The sequence below is a fragment of the Neofelis nebulosa genome, chromosome 16 (genome assembly GCF_028018385.1).
Source record: "Neofelis nebulosa isolate mNeoNeb1 chromosome 16, mNeoNeb1.pri, whole genome shotgun sequence".
In the NCBI taxonomy this organism is placed as follows: Eukaryota; Metazoa; Chordata; class Mammalia; order Carnivora; family Felidae; genus Neofelis; species Neofelis nebulosa.
The window spans coordinates 3,926,261-3,945,580 of record NC_080797.1 but is presented as its reverse complement, the minus strand read 5'-3'; the positions used below and the strand labels follow the sequence as shown (position 1 = coordinate 3,945,580).

Below are 19,320 nucleotides of genomic sequence, written 5' to 3'. Positions count from 1 at the left end.
TGTGTCTGGCTTATTTCACTCAGCATAATGTCTTCAGGAGTCCTCTATGCTCTAGTGTGTGTCACAAATTCCTTGCTTTTTTAGGCTGAATAATATTCCAGTGTGTGTCTGTGTAGATGTGTGTGTGTATACGTATATATGTGTATATGTATATATACACATATATATGTATACACACCACATTTTACCTGTTAGTGTTTATCTGTTTATCTGTCCGTGGACTTTTTTGGCTAATGTGGTGAATGAGGTCACTGTGAACAGGTGTACAAACATCGATTCAAGTCCTGCTCAGAAGTCACATTGCTGAATCAAATAGTAATTCAGCGTTTAATTTTTTAAGGGACCACCATATTAACCTGTCCTTTTGTTTTGCTTCCAGTCCTTAAACTCTTAGTACTTTCTAGTAGTTTGATTATTTTCCTGTTAAAGCCCATTTGTGGGCAGGAGTCAGGGACTTCTGTAGCCTGAGAGGGGCAGGCAAGTGGGGTAGAAGTTACAGCCCTGGACCCACCCCAGTTGAAGAGTGTAGTAGGGGACCCTTCCCCCAATGAAGTGGGTCCCCAGAGAGATATACCCTTAGGGTAGAAGTGAACCAGAAGTAAGGTGCCCTTGGCACTGAAAAGACTGAGAAGGACAAGGACACAACCATAGTTCTGACAAGTTGTGGGCATAGAAAGGAATTACGTCATGGGCATCTATACTCAGGATGGGTCAGAAACCCCATACTCTGCATTTGGTTTGGGGCAGATTCATGTGCTAGAGTGACAGGTGCCTGGTGAAAACAATGAAACACCTGTCTGGAGGAGGGTATATTTATCAGGTCTCTAAGAATCAGCCAAACCAAATTTTCAGGGCGGTGACCAGCACGCAGTCAAAGATAACCTAGCAGACATGGAAACAACACAACATGAGCCAGAACCAGCAACAGACCACAGAAATCAATCTGCACTGACTCGCAGTATTAGAATTATCAGGCACAGATGATAAAATTAACTATGCTTATTATATTTAAAGAAAGAAATGACAGGCTTGAAAGGATCTTCAGAAAATAGGAAACTAGAAAAAGTAACAGAAAATTTGAAAAGGGACCAAAATCTAGCTCCTAGGAGAAAAATAAAATAAAAACCTGAAATTCAAAACCCAGTGGACATATTTGGTAGCATAGAAGCAGAGAGAATCAACCAGGGGATAGGTAAAAAAAAAAGTAAACCATATTGCCTTTATGTAAGCTTTAGCTAGCATTTACAAGAGGATATCTAGATGCTACGGAGGTTACGTTAGGATCTTTGTAAGAAAGGTTTGGGGCGCCTGGGTGACTCATTTGGTTAAGCATCCAACTCTTTGATTTTAGCTCAGGTCCTGATCCAAGGGTCATGGGATCGAGCCCCACATCAGGCTCCACGCTCAGCGAGGAGATTCTCTCTCCCTCCCTCTGCCCTTCTGCTCATGGGCTCTCTCTCTAAGAAAGAGAGAGAGAGAGAAAGAAAAAAGAGAGGAGGGAGGAAGGAAGGGAGGGAGGAAGGAAGGAAGGAGGGAGGGAGGAAAGGAGAAAGGAAGGAAGAAAGAAAGGTTTGGCGGGGGGGGGGGGGGGCGAGGGCTTGTTCCAGGTGCCTGGGACATATAGCAAAGAGTTGATCCCCTGCACTTCCCACATGCAAGCCTCGATTGATCGTTTCCACGTAAGCAGACGTGCACACGAAGCTTCAGGCAGGTGTGTTTTAACTGTTTGTGGGGTAGGGAGTTAAGTGAGTCCCTCAAGTGTCCCTGGGTTACTGTTCACATGGCACAACATTTGTTTAACTCTGGGGACTTGAGCGAGCTGAGGGTGGCGGCCAGCACATCATCATTTTGAGTGCAGAAGGTTGTGAACCGTGAAACGGTCTTTTGTTTCCCTACCCTTAGTGTGTCTTCCTTGCCGATCTGATACATATATAAGTCATAGATGCTTCCGCAGTAAGGAAATTTCCAGTTCTTCATCCAGACCGAATTGCCAGGGGGCCACACAGAAGGGCCTGGTGATGAATTTGTCTGTGTGCTTGTTAACAAAGGATTCAAGCACCTCTTTGTGAACCTTTCACTCAGGAGCCCGGGCTGTAAAAATTTTACTGAGATCTTTGTGTGGCTCTTCCTCCCTTTCCCTTGCCCCCCCGCCCCGCCCCCCAAATCGCGTCCAGTCGAAAGCAATACTGTCTTTTTCCCGCCTCCAAACGCAAATCAGCCTGGTGTTTTCCACCGGTACCTACGCGTACTTTCCGATCTGTTACTTGTATCAGGACGTCTCCACGAAAGCAAGATCTTTGTGATCGCGGTTAAATATTCAGAGTGCCTCGTCCTCATTAGAATTCAAAATAGAGCCTCGTCTGAGTCTGACGGACAGAGCCAATTGTGAGAGGCCAGACTGAGTGTTCTGAATGACTTGGGCTGAGGGGCTCGGTTGCTTCTCAGCATATTGACTATTACGTAATGTTGTGCAAGCACATCGACTGTGATTTGAGCAGCATTTCGGCGACGCGGTGAGCAATCAGCCCGGCCGACACTGCGTTAGCACCGTCTCAGCCCGGACCCCTTGGGGGTTACCCTTCCGCGTTCGGGAGCCTGCTGGTCTTAGGGAAGCCACAGCATGGGTGTGGAGCCACAGCTGGGTCACAGCGTGGGCTTGGCCGCTTAGGCCCCGGGGTGACTCAGAGGGCATGCCCTCTCTGAGGCCCCGCTTCCTTCTTTATGAAACAAGGGGAATAATGACCAGTCTGCATGGCTGTTGTGCAGACGGAGTGAGAGCCAGCTGGGCGGCGTCGGGACTGGTTGTAGTGCCTCCTCAGTAGACGCCAGCGCCGCGAAAGCGCGGGTTTCGAGCGGTGGCCGAGAGCCGCCTTCGTGAAATAAGACTCAGAGGAAGCCGGTGTGCAGAAGGGCTTTTAAGGAGAACAGTGATGGCCTGAGTAAGTTGGGCAGCGATGTTCTGAAGCTAGGTTTTTATGTCCTCACTGGATGAGAAAGAGTTGCTTTCTCTCAAAGAAACTGAAATCTGTGATCTTGTGGCGGAAGCCATTCCCGGGCATGAGTCGGTAGGTGCCACTCGGAAGGCGCTGCTGTCCCTTTGGGTGGCGTGAACGTACTTTTTCTTCCATTAGCTCTTCGGAAGCTAACGCAACGTAGGTAGAAAACTGAGTTCTGAGTTGTCTGGTTTATTTAACCGACCTCGGAGACAATGTAATCTCCCAAGGAATGGTCTTTAAAACCCTACCGCAAACACAGATAATTGGAGATCTGATTACGGAGCTTTTCTTTCTCTCGCTGCTTCTCAGGAATACTCTTCTGGCCTTTCTCCTGCTTCTTTCTTTCATCCTCCTTCTTTGGGATAATCCAGCTAAATTCTTGAGCACACGTGTGTCCGTGTCTGTTCCCCAATGTCGGCTTTCGCTCGGTGTCCATGGAGAAATGCCAGCTCCTCCGCTAAGGGATGTCAGCCTTGCATCGGGCTGTAGGCAGACAGTGCGGAGCCTGCTTGGGATTCCTCGGTCTCCCTCTTTCTCTGCCCCTCCCCCGTTCACGCTGTCTCTCTCAAAATAAATAAATAAACTTAGAAATGGAAAAAAAAAAAAAAAAAGGCCACCTTGTCCTCAAGCTGCATTTCCTGTCTGTGTATTCTTTCCTTCTTCCCTGTTAACAATGAGTGTCATCCGTATGCCAGGTGCTGGGCTCAGTTACTGGAGCAGAAAGGTGGGTGGGCTCACGCCCTTCCTGTCCCGGGCACCATAGAGTGGAGGAGAAGGACCCAGGGACTGCAGGGAGCCCCGGCGGAGAAGGATCGCAGTCAGCTCAGGGGCTCCCGGGTTTAAGAGGACACAACGCGGGGGCAGAGGTCTGAGGAGTGAGGGGGGATAGACGTCCCCAGGGTCTGGTGTGAAAGCCCAAAGTGAGCAGGATGCATCTTCTGTGATCCCATGTGAGGGAGGGAAGAAAGGAAGGAGGGAGGGGCAGAGGGAAGGTGGGAAGATGCGTGTCAGATCTGTAGAGGGGTGTTTGCTAGAACATCTGTAGCTGACGCTGTTCCCTCAGAGAGGTGTGAGCGGGCCAGGCTCGGAGCCGGGTGGCCAGAGATGATCTGTGCCTGTAGTACTTCTGTAATTTAAATATTATTTGACATTTCAAGGAAAATGTATTTCTGTCTTAATATCTTAGCGTCTCCAGTCATTTTTTCTACCCGTAGCATTGTTATAAGGGTGATGGCAATACTCTATTTTAACCTTTCTGTCTCTCTAACATTTTATTATAAGCCCTTTTTCCTTTTGGTACCATTGGTAACATTCTATCAAACATTCTATTCTACCGTCATTTACTTAGGACGGTCTTGTTTGGGGCTTTTAGATTGTTTCCTCATTTTTGCTGTATACGTAATGCTGTGTTACATCAAGCTTCTTTCCATACGTAGGATTTTTCCCTGTCATGCAGGGTCTCCGTTAGGATGCTTCCAGGACCAGAATCACAGACTGGGTCTGGCTGTCTTATCTCGAGGAGGCCCTGACTGGGAGGTTGTTTGAGCCTAGAGAAGGGACGGGAGGCGGGAGGCCACAGACAGGGGAGGAATCTGGCCGTGTTGAACTCCGTGTGATAGGAGTGCCCTCAAAATGGAACCAGAGGTTGGATCTGGACAGCCAGGAAAAAAGAAAACAAAACAAAACATGCCCATTACTTATTATAACAACGTTACTTATTTCCCAGGCAGATTTACCGACGCCCAGGGTGGGAGCCATGTTGGTAGGCAATCGTCAAATTATTTTCCAGTCCCCCACTCGGACTTCTCAGCGACAGCATGTTGCTAAGATCCAGTGACACTCTCCCCCCACCCTCGCTCTTCTTGAATAACTTCTGGTATTCCAGAAGGTTCTGTCCACCGGAAGTCCCTCTTCTTCCTTGATTCCCGTGACACGGCGTCATCCCAAAGTCCGCGCTGCCGCCCCAGCTGCTCAGCCCTTCCCTTCCTTTTTTCTCGTACTTGCCGGGCACCGAGAAGGAGAAGCCGGGAAGGCCTGGTGGCCCGCCTTGGGGAGCTCTCAGCCAGAGAGGGAGGCAGCAAGCTTGGGGCCCCACGATGAAGACTCCTGGGTGTTCGCAGGACGCCGTGGAAGCGGCCTCAGGGGGCCCCTCGTTCTGGAAAGCTGAGTGGGAATCTAACAGAGGTGGGTTAGCATCCCAGGCAGTAGGTTTGCAGGAGGCACAAAGCCCCGAGACGACCCTCAGTTTCCCAAGCAAGAAATGGGGCCGGCCGGCTGGGCCCAAGGGTGCCTGCCGGAGAGGCGTGGCTGTGAGGCCGGGGCCAGCTCAGGGGGGGCCCAGGCTGCAAACCCAGCCCCCTTTAGACTTGCGTTGCTTGTCCTCTTCCCGCCTCTCCCGAAGACAACAGTTTGGGCTCAGCCCTCTGCCCTTTTGCCCCTGACACTTCTTTAAGCTTCTTGACCTGCTCTCTTGGACAGCTTCATGGTCAACTAGCTGCTGTGCGTCTCAGACCCGGGCTCAGCCGGAGCTCAAGGTCTGTGTGTTCGTCTCCTGACACTCAGTTTCTCTTTCCTGCCCCCCCCCCCCACCGCCGAATCTGTGCTGCGTATCAGTACGTCCGTCACCTTTCACCCCCCAAGCAGCTTCCTCTTCTGTGCTTGCTTCTGATTTTTTTTTTCCTGCCCAAAGTTTCCTTCATCCCATCAGATGCTTTCGGAGGCCAGACGGGAACCCTCATAATGAAGCCGGCCGCCGTGATGACCTCCGGTGGCCGACGGGAGAGTAAAGAGCAGATTGTGGCCAAGTCGGGGGATGCCGTGCCGCATTACCCGTCTGCTTCTCTTCTTGGGAGAAGCCTGAAACCTGGATCTTCAAGCGAAATCTCCCCATATTTCCACGTTGACAGTAAATTAGCATTTAAAAAAATTCCCACGCGGGCCAAATAAAACATGTCCCAGCGTACTCCGTGGGGCCCCCTTGTTCCCATCCGTCCCGTCAGCCCCTGGGCCTGTTGGGGAATAACACCACAATCTCTCTCTCTCCCCTGTTCAGTCGCTTCGTGTTCTCACCACTGTGTTTCTGGCTCTTGTCCCGTTTATGTAGCCGTTAAAACTCCTCACGACGAAGTCTGTCGATAGGCACAGAAAAACACGCGTGAGTGTCATCTGGATTGCTTTTGTGCACCCGGTGGCCCTGCGTCTTCTGGTTCTGGTGTCCGAATGCAACAAAACTCCGCCCAGCTGTTAGCGTTACGGACAGAAACAAGAGGAGCCCCTCTGCTGAAGGTGCCCTTATTTCTTAAACATGCTCTTCTCGGTTGATTTAAAACTTGTTCCCCTTCCTTTTCCCCATCTGCTGCCTGTTAGACGAAGTGGCTTTTCTCCGTCACGGAGATGACAGATACCAAGCAGTAAAACCTGTAGAGCGCGAAACTCACAGGACACCTGCCTCTAAAACCCAAGAGAAAAACCCTAGCACTCCATGAATACATTGCGATCACCCCCAGATTCATTTTAGGGGCTAACGTGTTTGGCTCACAGAACCCTCCTCCGCCGGGCACCCTTCAACCCTTCCTGCCCTTCCGGGGCCCTGTGGTCAGTCATGAAACGTGTCTAATGCACGCCTGAGGCGTCTGCGGTCAGATGTCTTGTATATGCGACCGCATCGCTGTTGTCTGCTTTGATTTTGAGTCCCGACTGTGGAAAAGCCCATTTTTCTGCTAACAGCATTTATTCTGGAAGCGGGAACAGGAGCAGTGAGTTGAAATGTTGATGCTTCGGCTTAATCCGGGCAAAATGAAGCCTTTGAGAGAAGCGCAAAATTGGAAAACCTTTACTTAATGGAAGGTGATTGATAGGGGCTGACAGCCTCCGAGCAATCGCCACGGCCTCAGAGGCCTCCACGCTTCTGTAATCTGCCGCGAGGCTATCATCAAGGGGTCAGAAATGATCATAGAGTAGAATCACTTTTTGATTATTGTTTTTGCTTGGTGTGGTTTGGAAAGATAAGGTGTGATTTCCAAGAGCGGCTTCTGTTGTCACGGGAGTAATAATTACACCGCGCGGGCCTCGGTGGGTGCCACTCCTGACGTGCGTGTTTGTGCGTGTTTTTCCGGTAATGTTTGTTTGCCCGGGATCTCGTGTGCTTTCAGCTGGCCCTGTGGGGCCAGCAAGTGCTGGCCGGGCTTAGAAGGACCCCCTGGGACGTGTATGTTTTGCATACTCAAGGTATACTTTACCTCTATCATTTTGTGTACTGCCCAAGGTGGGGAAGAGTGCCCCCAACACCTGTTCCACATGTCTTGCCAATCCAACCTAGCCCTTCAGGAGTCCGCCATTACACCCAAGTGTCCTCATTCATACACTGATTTTCTTTTATATTTGTAAATTGAGAGGAAACGAAGATTTGGAATCTGGGGACGCCTGGGTGGCTCAGTCCGCTACGTGTCCGACTTCGGCTCGGGTCATGACCTCACGGTCCCTGAGTTCAAGCCCCGTGTCGGGCTCTGGTGCTGACAGCTCAGAGCCTGGGACCTGCTTCGGATTCTGTGTCTCCTTCTCTCTCTCTGCCCCTCCCCTGTTCACACTCCGTCTCTTTCTCTCTCTGTCTCTCAAAAATAAATAACATTTTTTTTAAAAATTAAAAATTTTTTAAATTAAACAAAGGTTTGCATTCTGGTTGTGACTGAAGTCGCCCACATGTCTTTGAACATGTAAAATCGGTGGCTGAGACTAGATGCTCTTTGAGGTTCATCCAATTCTGTCATCCTATTTTCACACCCCTTTGAAGAGAATCAGGCACCCTGCCCCAACCCCGATGTACCCTACAACACACACACAGAGACGAGCCGGGGGTCTAGACCAGAACCCGATTCTGCAGGGTGGCCAGCACCAGTTTAGATACCCACAGAATCAGGGGCGCCTGGGTGGCTCAGTCAGTTAACCGTCCGACTCTTACTTTCGGCTCAGGTTATGGTCTCATGGCTCGTGGGTTCAAGCCCCACTTTGGGTTCTGTGCTGACCGCTGTGAAGCTTGATTGGGATTCTCTCTCTCCCTCTCTCTCTTTCTCTCTCCCTCAAAATAAATAAATTAATTTATTTAAAAAAAAAAAAAAGATGCAGAATTGGGGCACCTGAGTGGCTCAGTCTGTTGAGCATCCGACTTCGGCTCAGGTCATGATCTCACGGTTCGTGAGTTCAAGCCCCACGTCGGGCTCTGTGCTGACAGCTCAGAGCCTGGAGCCTGCTTCCGATTCTGTGTCTCCCTCTCTCTCTCTGCCCCTCCCCCACTTTCACACTGTCTCTCTCAAAAATAAATGAACATTACCAAAAAAAAAAAAAAAAAAAAAAAGATGCAGAATTATATCCTACCTGAACAGGGACTTTGGCCTGTATTGTCGCATGTTGCCTATCTTGGCTGTAAATGTTGTTAACCAACGTCTGTAATTTTTGTCATCAGAACAAAACAAGAAAGATAGGGGAAATTTTTTAATGGAAGATACAGAGAAAAGTTTAGCAGATTTCAGTCTGTATCCAAATAGGAAAATAAAGGGATGGGATTATGGGAGTGACTCCTGGGTTTTGAGTTCAAAAAGTTGTTGCCAGAAACAGATTCCTAACATTTTTCTCTCAAGTTTGGCCATTTTCTTTCTTTCTTTCTTTTTTTTTTAATGTTTATTTATTTTGAGATTGGAAGAGAGAGAGAAAGCAAGCTGAGGAACAGAGAAAGAGAGAGATATAGAGGGAGAGAATCCCAAGCCGGACCCATGCTGTCAGCACAGAGCCTGACATGGGGCTCGAACTCACAAACTCTGAGATCATGACCCGAGCCGAAATCAAGAGTCAGACGCTCAACTGACTGAGGCACCCAGGCTCCCCAAGTTCAGCCATTTTCAGTTATGGTTTTAGAAGTGAGTTAGTAGGCATTTTTAAAAAATTTTTTGAAAAATAAGTCTTTCTAAGGTTTAAGTTTTTAGTACAGGTTTTCATGCCTCTCCTCTCTTAAATATTATACCCATAAAAAGGACTAAGTGAACATGTAGCTGGTTTTAGGGTTGTTAAGTCACAGTCATTCACAGATCATCCTTTTCATGTGTTATCAAAACAGAAATTCAAATATCAAATTACCGTGGCGCCTGGGTGGCTGAATTGGTTGAGCATCCGACTCTTGGTTTCGACTCAGGTCATGATCACAGGGTCATGGAGTCGAGCCTTGTGTAGGGCTCTGCAATGAGTGTAGACTCTGCTTGGGATTCTCTCTCTTTCCCTGTGCCCCTCTTACCCACTCATGCACGTGTGTACTCGCTCTTTCTCTCTCTCTCTCTCTCAAAAGAACTCAAATTACCTTCCTGATTTCCTGTGTCCACTCCATTTAGGGGTCCCCCTAGCCCCAGCCAATTTTTGGTGTGTGCTTACAGAATGGGGCAGTTTTACTTGAATATTAGCTGTGAGAAGCAGTAACCATCGATAAATGCACGCTTCATAGCGGTGGCCATGTACGAAACAGCTCAGGACAAAGCAGAGCTTAAGGTGCAGAGAATCTGCCCTTGTGACTTCCTCTTGATCCTAAGGCAGCATGCCCACTTGGAACCACACGTGTTTGAAGGAAGTAGGAGGGTAGCTTAAGGGAATGTGTAGCATTCAAAAAGTAAAATAGGTCATTCTCCCTTCCCAAGCCCTTTGGAGAAGCAGTGCTATCAACCAGATATGAAGCTTGAAAGAACTCGACTCTACATGTTGTTACATTAATGAAGGCTTTAGAGATCCCTTCAGCTGTTCCAGCAGAACCTCACCAGTGACTCCGTGTTATTTTTTTGGCTCACCTTTTCTTTCTGTCTCAGAGCCAAGCAGTCGTGACGATTTCCAGCCGTTGAATGAGCGTTAAATTCCTAAGAAAAATTGATTTGGGGCTCATTTTCAATCACTGATGAGTTCTCTCTGCCCGCGAGTGTGAACAGTGAGATCAATTTCTCCAGATTAGCAGCAGAACGATCTTGGTATTGGACTTGAGTCTCAGTGGGCCGTGACACAGGTGTCCTCCCGTGGCAGGCACCTCGGGCCTCTGCTCATCCCTGCACATCAGGCCTGTGCCTGTATCGGCCTTATATGTGTCCAGAACAGCCTCCGCATGTTCTTTCACACACTCGTTCCTGCTCCTCAGGGACTTTGGCCCTCGAAGCAATAGTCCCTTTCAAAATGACTTTTGGGGGCGCCTGGGTGGCGCAGTCGGTTAAGCGTCCGACTTCAGCCAGGTCACGATCTCGCGGTCCGTGAGTTCGAGCCCCACGTCGGGCTCTGGGCTGAAGGCTCGGAGCCTGGAGCCTGTTTCCGATTCTGTGTCTCCCTCTCTCTCTGCCCCTCCCCCGTTCATGCTCTGTCTCTCTCTGTCCCAAAAATAAATAAAAAACGTTGGAAAAAAAAAAAAAGAAAAAAAAAACAAAAAAAACAAAATGACTTTTGGATTTCCGAAAAGTGTTATATATTTTTAAAGTTTCTTGTAGCTATGGATCTAAGAGTTTCCATGGTTGCATTGGCATTTGTCTGGCATGGCTTCTTCCCTGTAAATATACAGAGAAATGAAAAGAAACCCGAGCAGGGTCACTTTTAAGAGCGAATGAATATGGTGGCCTCGCACCACGGTGAATGCAGTTAGTGCCACCGAACCACACGCTTAAAGATGGCTCGTGTGGCGAGCTTCATGGTATGTGTATTTAACCACAATAAATTTTTCTTATTTAAAAAACGAGTAAGGGGCGCCTGGGTGGCGCAGTCGGTTAAGCGTCCGACTTCAGCCAGGTCACGATCTCGCGGTCCGTGAGTTCGAGCCCCGCATCAGGCTCTGGGCTGATGGCTGGGAGCCTGGAGCCTGTTTTCGATTCTGTGTCTTCCTCTCTCTCTGCCCCTCCCCCGTTCATGCTCTGTCTCTCTCTGTCCCAAAAATAAATAAAAAACGTTGAAAAAAAAAAAAAACGAGTAAAATTTGATTTCATGAAGTTATGGCAAAGGTAAAGTCATGTAATTTCTGAAATTCCTTGGCACCTTTATAAAGTAATGAACAATACCGTTCCGTACGACCATTTTTCATGTGATGCGGTAACAGAATCTTCATTATATCTATACAGATTTGCCTAAGCAGAATAGAAAAAGGAACAAAAAATGCCTTCAAAAACTAGAGAACATGTCACAAATAAAACGTAGATGAATTAAGCATTGTTGTTGCTGAATCTTAACTTCCGTCATTCCTGTTAATATTAGTAAAGCACAGTTATCTGATCACTGATCTATTCCTATGTCCAAAATATTGGCAGTTTGTTTTTTGATTTTTTTTTTCAACGTTTTTTATTTATTTTTGGGACAGAGAGAGACAGAGCATGAACGGGGGAGGGGCAGAGAGAGAGGGAGACACAGAATCGGAAACAGGCTCCAGGCTCTGAGCCATGGCAGTTTGTTTTTTGAAACCTGGAAGGAAAGTTTTACGCCTGGAATGTTTGATTTACAGAGACTTCTCTATTCTTGTTATCAGCGCTCTGGCATTACACTTTCCATGTAACTTCAGTAACATGATATAACGTCAGTAACACGACTTTTTTAGCATGTCTATAGGGATGCTTTTGACCCGCCTTGCTGCTCCGGTTTGTTTAGAGGCAATGGAGGCCCTAAGAGTCAGGGGACATGCTTCCTCCCTTTGGTCAGGCAGCAGGCACCCCTTAACTGTGACAATGAGTCTGTTTAATTCATACTAACCGCACCTTAGCAAAGTTAGACTTCCAGTGTTGCCAAACAATGGTTGTCCTCGTTGTGATCCAGACTCACCTCTTTTCTGCCTGTCTTTTCAACTCTGCTTCTCGTTCCTTCGTCCTGTTTTTTAATGTGAGCTGGACCTACTTCTGTGGTGTTCCTCATTCTGTGAGTATTTCTTCACCGTGTCTCGTATTTTTGGTGGCATGTGCTGGCTTCAGTCAATTTAATACCCAGATGTGCTAGACTTTAAATATTCCTGCTTCATTCTCCCCCTCCCCCCAAAGCACCTTTATTGCCAGTGGCGAAAATTCTAGACCTCAGGCAAATTTTTCAGAACAAGAGCCCTTTTAGCCCTTCAGTACTAAATAAATATTTCTAAGCACTTTGCAAAGTGGACACTATAATTGCGATACATTTTCATATGTGAAGGGAGAGGGAAAGGAGAGCCATCTAGAAGGAGTTTCTCTGGCCTGTGGCAAATTAGAAGATTTAGGTATTTAAAGGCATATATTTTTTTGGGGGGTGGGGGGGAAGGGGATAAAATGATTACTGATTATACCAACGGTAATCCTCAGAATGAGCACAGAAGTTTTACTATCTGAGTTTTTCTGTCCCAGCATCATACAACCTTGTTTATCTACACTGCTCATTTCAAAGAAGCCAGATCAGAGGTCTCTGGCATCGCCGAATGCCAACAACACTGTCTGGTTTTAGGCAACGAAAGGTATGGAGAAGCCTTTGGAGAATTTTTGCCCACAGATTCAAGGCTCTGTATTCAAACTTTCCTCCCTGGCGGGATGGGTTTATTCCGAGGGTAGTAACTCCCACAGGCGATAGTATCTCTTCTCCTTGCTAATGTTCCAAGTCAGGCTCAGGTTCCTGATTTCCACCAGGAGGATACCATAAACACACTTGACCCTTGAGTAGCATGGATTTGAACTATGGAGGTCCACTCACGTGTAGATTTTTTTTTCAATAAGTGTAGTACAGTATAGTAAACGTATTTTTCTGTTCCTTAGGATTTTATTTAAGTTTATTTATTTATTTTGAGAGACGGAGAGAGTGTGTGAGCTGGGGAGGGGCAGAGAGAGAAGGAGAAAGAGAATTCCAAGCAGGCTCCACACTATCAACGCAGAGCCCTACTCAGGGCTCGATCACATGATCTGTGAGATCATGACCTGAGCCAAATTCAAGAGTTGGACCCTTAACCAACTGAGCCACCCTACCTCCACTTCCTTGTGATTTTTTAAATAACATTTTCTTCCCTGTAGCTGTACTTCACTGTAAGAATACAGTATAGAGTGCATACGACATACAGAACATGGGTTAATGGACTATGTTGTCAGTGAGGCTTCTGGTCAGCAGCAATCCATTAGTAGTTAAGTTTTGGGGGAGTCAGAGGGTGCCTCCAACCCCTCATTGTTCAAGGATCCAGTGTCATTCTAAGTAGGTCTCTCTGAGCTCACAGCCCTATAGCCCGAGCATCCCCCAAGGGGCTCACCTTGATGGGCTCTGGACTGTGACAATCAGTGGAGCCTTAATCCGTCGGTCTTAAAAGCGCATCTCCGGCTCTGGGCGCTGGGCTCTTCCTGTGCGCCCTACACTGTCCTCTCTCATCTCTTTCTAGTTCTTTCTTTTTTCTCCTTTCCTGTTTTCTTTCAGGGAAGTTTTCAGACTTCCAGTCTTTTTCTCCCCACTGCTCATCTCTATTCATCACCTCAGTCAAGAGTATACCCTCCAGAGGCGTCCCTCTCAGCCTCCTCCTACCCTCTCAGCCAGCTTCCGCAAAGCCCTGTCCTCCTCTGCTCTGTTTTGTGTGTCCCAGCCAGCCACTTTCTCCCTTCGCTGTGCCATAGAGTATGGAGCCATCTGGAAGTGTGCCACCAAATAGAACAGAAGACAGGAATAGTCCAAGAAATACATTTTTTAAATTATTTTTTAATGTTCATTTATTTCTCAGAGAGAGAGAAAAAGCAGGGGAGGGGCAGAGAGAGGGGGGAGGGAGACACAGAATCCGAAGCAGGCTCCAGGCTCCGAACTGTCAGCACAGAGCCCGATGCGGGGCTCGAACTCAGGAGCCGTGAGATTGTGACCTGTGCCGAAGTCGGACACTCAACCGACTGAGCCACCCAGGCACCCCAAGAAGTACATTTTTTAAAACATTATTGTATCATGGCTTTATGATATACTCTACAAATTACTTTGTAAAAATATCTTTTGTATACGTTTTCTTGCCATTTCCATGACCCATTTTCAAGTGCATCGAAGCTAGTGAATTAGCACCTGTGTGGCTGCATTCTCGCAAAATTGAAGACCGGAGCCAGCTTCTCCCAACCCAGTTTCATCTCCTCATAGAAGATGTTTTGGGTTTTGTTCCTTGGTCATCTTAGCAGGATGCCAGCCATTTTGGAGTCAGTCAGGCTCTGTGGAGAACGGTCTTTCACACATTTGGCTACTTAGTTTGGAAACTGATGGATATCCTCTTTCACTTGGAGTATGCGGAGGGTCGCTTCGCCCTCTTCTAGACATGGCTGACTTTGTCAAAACAGTTAAAGTCGGATTGTACTTTTGCGATCATAACCATGGATGAGGCGTTGTGCCCTTAGCTCGTTCTGGTGATGAGGACTTACAGAGGCTTAAAACCCTTTTTTTAATCCCCTAGAGAGGCTCTGTCCATCAGGGGCCAATCAAGAAAAAGAGTAACCATACTAGGTGTTTCACACAGAGGAGACGTAGTACAGAGAACTTGTTGCAACACTGTGGGAAGGACTGAGAGAATAATAAAGGGGAGGGTGGAGTAATCCAGAAGGTAGTACCTGTGCGAGGCAGCTACCACATAGACATGGGAGAGGGACAGTTAGAAGTGTGTTCCAGAGCCCAGGAGCATCCTCACCGCTGCCCTACCAGGACTGCTGCCCAACCAGAACAGCAGGACCATGAGGGGATGACACCAGACCAGAGAAGGGCCGCCTTGCTGGTGCTGTGGCCGCAAGGGAGGCTGTGTGGCTGCAACTGGGGTCACTGAGGAAACTCACAGAGACATTGCTAGAAGCAGATGGGGAAAAAGAGGAAGAAAGACAGCTTCTATCCTTCTTCTTGCTTTCTGAACTCCTTCCAGTACCTAATATTGGCAGAAGGCAACAGGAAGCTAGCTGGCAAGGGAACCCAGGAAAAGTGGGGTTTGCAGACTCCAAGCCCCAAAATGCCAGAACATGGCGAAGAAGGGCAGGTGTAGAGCTAAGAGACAACAGGTTATTCCTGGCCCGCAGGCTCTCTACGTGGGGACCATTGAGATGTTCTCTGTATCTATCTCACTGAAATCATCTGAAGTGCTTTCCCAGCCTTTCATGTTTCCTTCAGAATTGTGAGGTTCCTCATGGACCTGTTGAATTGGAAAAAGGTTTATATGTATTCTAGAGAACTGTTTGATCAGAGCCATTGATTCCCAGCAATATAAATTTCAGAAAACCCTAAAAATATATACATTGTCGTCAACAGAAGAAAGTGTTGTTGTCACATTGAGCACCTGGAAGAAATGATACCATTTCCAGTGCTTGGCAAGTGGACCTACTATGTTAGATAATCATAGACATGAACGAATGCACAACAGTTGCACTTCATGTCTTATCATGCTATTGGCTTATATCTTTCAGTTATTTCCTTTCTATCTCTTTGTGAAAGGAAGAACTGTGAGAAGTTATCTGTGAAAAAAGCGACAAACAGAAAGGACCGTTGGCCACCCTCTGCACTCTTAGAGATTGGAAGGTAAAGCTGAAGAGACCTTCCAGAAGTTAGAACCAAAGACAAGGGAGGATATATTAATTAGAGGCTTAGTCAAGATCCAAATGATAGGAATGTCACAATGAGAAAATAGAAGCAAGGAAATTTTCAAAGAGAAGAATGCAAGAAATTTCCCCAAAACTGAGGAACAGGAGTGACCATATTGAAAGAATTCACTAGGTTCCCAGCTTAATAAATGGAAAAAAGACCCATGTCAAGGCACAGAGTAATGAAATTTCAAAACCCACAGATAAAGAGAAATTCCTGTAACTTCTCAGAGTAAGTGGAAGGGGGTACGGGGTGGTGGTGGGAGGATCTGAAATCAGAAAGGCATCCAGTATCTCATCAAAAACACTGGAGGGCAGTGAAGTATTGCAGGAAGCTCCTGGCAGATGTACTTCCCCTAATGAGAAAGTTAACTCTAGAAAGGAGATATCTGATGCCAGAAGTGAAGGAGAAAAGTAAGGAGAATTCCCTGGATGATAGCAGTGGGAAGACCCAGGTCTGTGCAACAGACCAAGAGACTCACCATTCGAGAACAGATCTAGAAGTCAGGGGGAAAATAGAATGATATGTTTTCCTAGATGAAAAAAGTGCCCTTAGGGGTGCCTGGGTGGCTCAGTCAGTTAAGCGTCCAACTTTTGATCTCAGCTCAGGTCATGATGTCATGGTTCATGAGATTGAACCCAGTTGTTGGGTTCTGTGCTGATAGCATGGAGCCTACTTGGGATTCTTTCTCTCCCTCTCTCTTTGCCCCCCTCCCTGCTCATGCACATGCTCTCTCTCTCTCAAAATAAATGAATAAACTTTAAAAAAAGAAGAAGAAAAATGCACTGAGAGGCTGCTGGAGAGTATGCGATTTGATAGCAGGGAATCGAAGCAATTGAAAAAGAAAGGCAATTATTAACTACAGGAAAATGAAAAGTAATACCAAAAAAAGGAAACATAGTTATAATGTATTACTTAAGAGTGAATGTGTACATAACCATAATAATTTAGACATTTGCTGTTAAAATAACCTAAATATATGATATAAGTATACAGAAGATGGGAAAGAGAAGAAGTGAAATGTAAGACAGCTAAATCCTACAATGAAGGAAGAAATGACTATGTAATATCTAAAACTGATAGAATTTAGAGATTATAGTCTAAGCATATTATTTTAAATGGTGGAGACTAAAAATAAATTGTGGGAACTAATGATGGAGTAGTCAGAAGGGGGAGGCAGAAATTACCCTTTTTTAAATAAACCTTTTTAGAATTATTTGAATTTTTAAGTTTGTGGCATAAATCATTTTGATTTAATCATTTTCTTTAATATTGAGATCTTCGTAGGTTCTGTTATATTGAGGGATAAGCTTCTAAATAGCAAACAAATCTGTTAATTAAAAATATAGAGTTTATTAAGTAGAAAAAAATTCAAGTAACTTTTGAATAGATTTCTTTGTATACCTTTAGTTACACATATTCCCAAAATGATAAGCTGCAGAAATCTCAGACTCTAAGTAGGTTTGTCATTGGGCACTAGTGGTATTCGTAGAGTAATTCTGAACCTACTTTGTGTGCCTAGTAGAAGAGAATGAGTAAATAAATATATTGGTGTACTTAGTAACCAGCGTGATGCAAATACCAAATGGGGGAAGAAAGAACGAACTCTGTGGTGTTAGATTGGAATTATAAGTATCATTGTGGACTCATGATTGAAAAGTAATAAATATCCTGCTTTTAATCAGTGAAAGAGCCTCGAAACAATGATATTCCAGTAGCAGTGAGCATAATTAGTGTCCAGATCTTGGTTTCCAAATACTGTTTACCACAAAGAGGAACCAAACTCCTTGCAGCAACAGCTAATTCTAGGCTAGGGGAGAGAAATATAAGACAGCCCTACAATATCTCATGGCAGAAGTTAAGGAAATGCACAAACTATGATGAAGGCATTTCAAAAGTATATAGGAGCTGCGTTAAAGGAACTCCCCGTGGTCAAATTTGGAGCAATTGAAGCAATAAAAATAATAATGATGGTAATAAACACTGGATTTTTTAAAAATGCCTTCATAAGTTCATATCAATAGTAAAAAAAAAAAAGGCAGAGGTGAGCCTGGGGAGAGGGTCTTCTTGCCAGCTAATAAATGTAGGAGAGGGGCATCTGGGTGGTTCAGTTGGTTAAGCGTCCAACTTCAGCTCAGGTCATGATCTCATGGTTGGTGGGTTCGAGCCCTGCATCGGGCTCTGTGCTGATGGCTCAGAGCCTGGAGCCTGCTTCGGATTCTGTGTCTCCCTCTCTCTCTGCCCTTCCCCCACTCACGCTTTCTGTCTCTGTCTCTCAAAATAAATAAATAAACTTTAAAAAAATGTAGGAGAATGATAAAATTATGAAATCATCATTTTGCAGGTGCCAGTGTAATTGTTTCAGAATCATCAGTGGATGCTGAACCAACCGGTGAAAGGTGATGGGAAATAGGATATTCAGTCTCAAATTATGACCCCACAGATTATTTATGAGTTGTAAAGGAGGAAAGATACTTGAACATCACCGGTATTAGAGACAAGCTAGCCTTAACACAGCTCCAAATGCGACACAGCAGGAAGTAAATGCATCGTATTTACGTCAAATTGTTAACTCAGGTCTGATCAAGAGAAATGATGAGAGTGGTGTAGACTGTCCTCGGCCCTTTGAAAGTGTCATTGCCATGGAAGAAAGAGAAAGATGGGATAACTGTTGTAGATTAAAGGAGACAGAAGAGGGGCACCTGGGCGGCTCAATTGGTTCAGTGTCCGACTTTGGCTCAGGTCATGATCTCATAGTTCATGGGTTTGAGCCCCGTGTCGGGCTGTTCTGACAGCTCGGAGCCTGGAGCCTGCTTAGGATTCTGTGTCTCCCTCTTTCTCTCTGCCTTTCCCCCACTTGTGCATGCTTTCTCTCTCTCTCTCTCTCTCTCTCTCTCTCTCTCTCTCTCTCTCTCTCTCAAAAATAAATAAACATTAAAAAAAATAAAGGAGACAGAAGATGCACCTTGTGATTTTGATTAGGTTCTGGATCAAAAACACACAGCTGAAAGAACATTATTGGGATCTCAAGGGGGATTTAAACGTGGACTGTGTATTAGGTAAAGTCATTGCATCGATGTTAAAAGTTTTGGTTGTAACATTGGTTTTATGCTTTGTTGGAGAATTTTCCTTGTTCTTGAAAGATGCATGCTGAAGCTTTGGGGAATGAAGGGTTATGTGTTTGGGGCTTGCTTTCCAAAGTCTCAGCAAAACACACACACACATAATACAAAAACACAGAAAACGGATCTGCTAAGTATGATTTCATTATTAGGTAATGTTATATAACAGTTATTCACCAGTGTTACTTGGTCAGTCTCAGTGAGGGCTACACAGATTTTAATTCTTTCAAAATTACAACATTGGGGAGGGGAGGGAAAATATAAACAGTGAAGTTTCCCATGGATTTCTGTCTTTGTTCACATTTAAAAAATTTTTTTTAATATTTAATTTTGAGAGAGAGAGGGGGAGAGAGAATGTGAGTGGGGAGGGGCAGAGAGAGAGGGAGACACAGAATCCGAAGCAGGCTCCAGGCTCTGAGCTGCCAACACAGAGCCCGATGCGGGGCTCGAACCCACCAGCCGTGAGATCATGACCTGAGCTGAAGTCGGACGCTTAACCGACTGAGCCACCCAGGCGCCCCTTAGTTCACGTTCTGATACGTTGTCTGAGGAAGGAATGAGCACCTGGTGAAGTTCTAGGTGTGCCATGTGTATGCCCTTTCAGATCGGGCTTAAACTGTAGGAGGACCTCTAGA

General features: G+C 46.1%; 1 protein-coding gene across 1 annotated transcript in view; it reads left to right on the top strand.

The window, feature by feature from the left end:
* The window catches only part of STX8 (syntaxin 8), a 172,532-nt gene extending 156,804 nt beyond the window's left edge, over positions 1 to 15,728 (top strand). The window contains exon 8 of the mRNA XM_058703527.1: positions 15,389 to 15,728. Within this exon, the coding sequence (XP_058559510.1) occupies positions 15,389 to 15,504 (116 nt within the window). The 3' untranslated portion in view covers positions 15,505 to 15,728. The remainder of the gene's footprint in view (positions 1 to 15,388) is intronic.
* Positions 15,729 to 19,320: the final 3,592 nt, after the last annotated feature.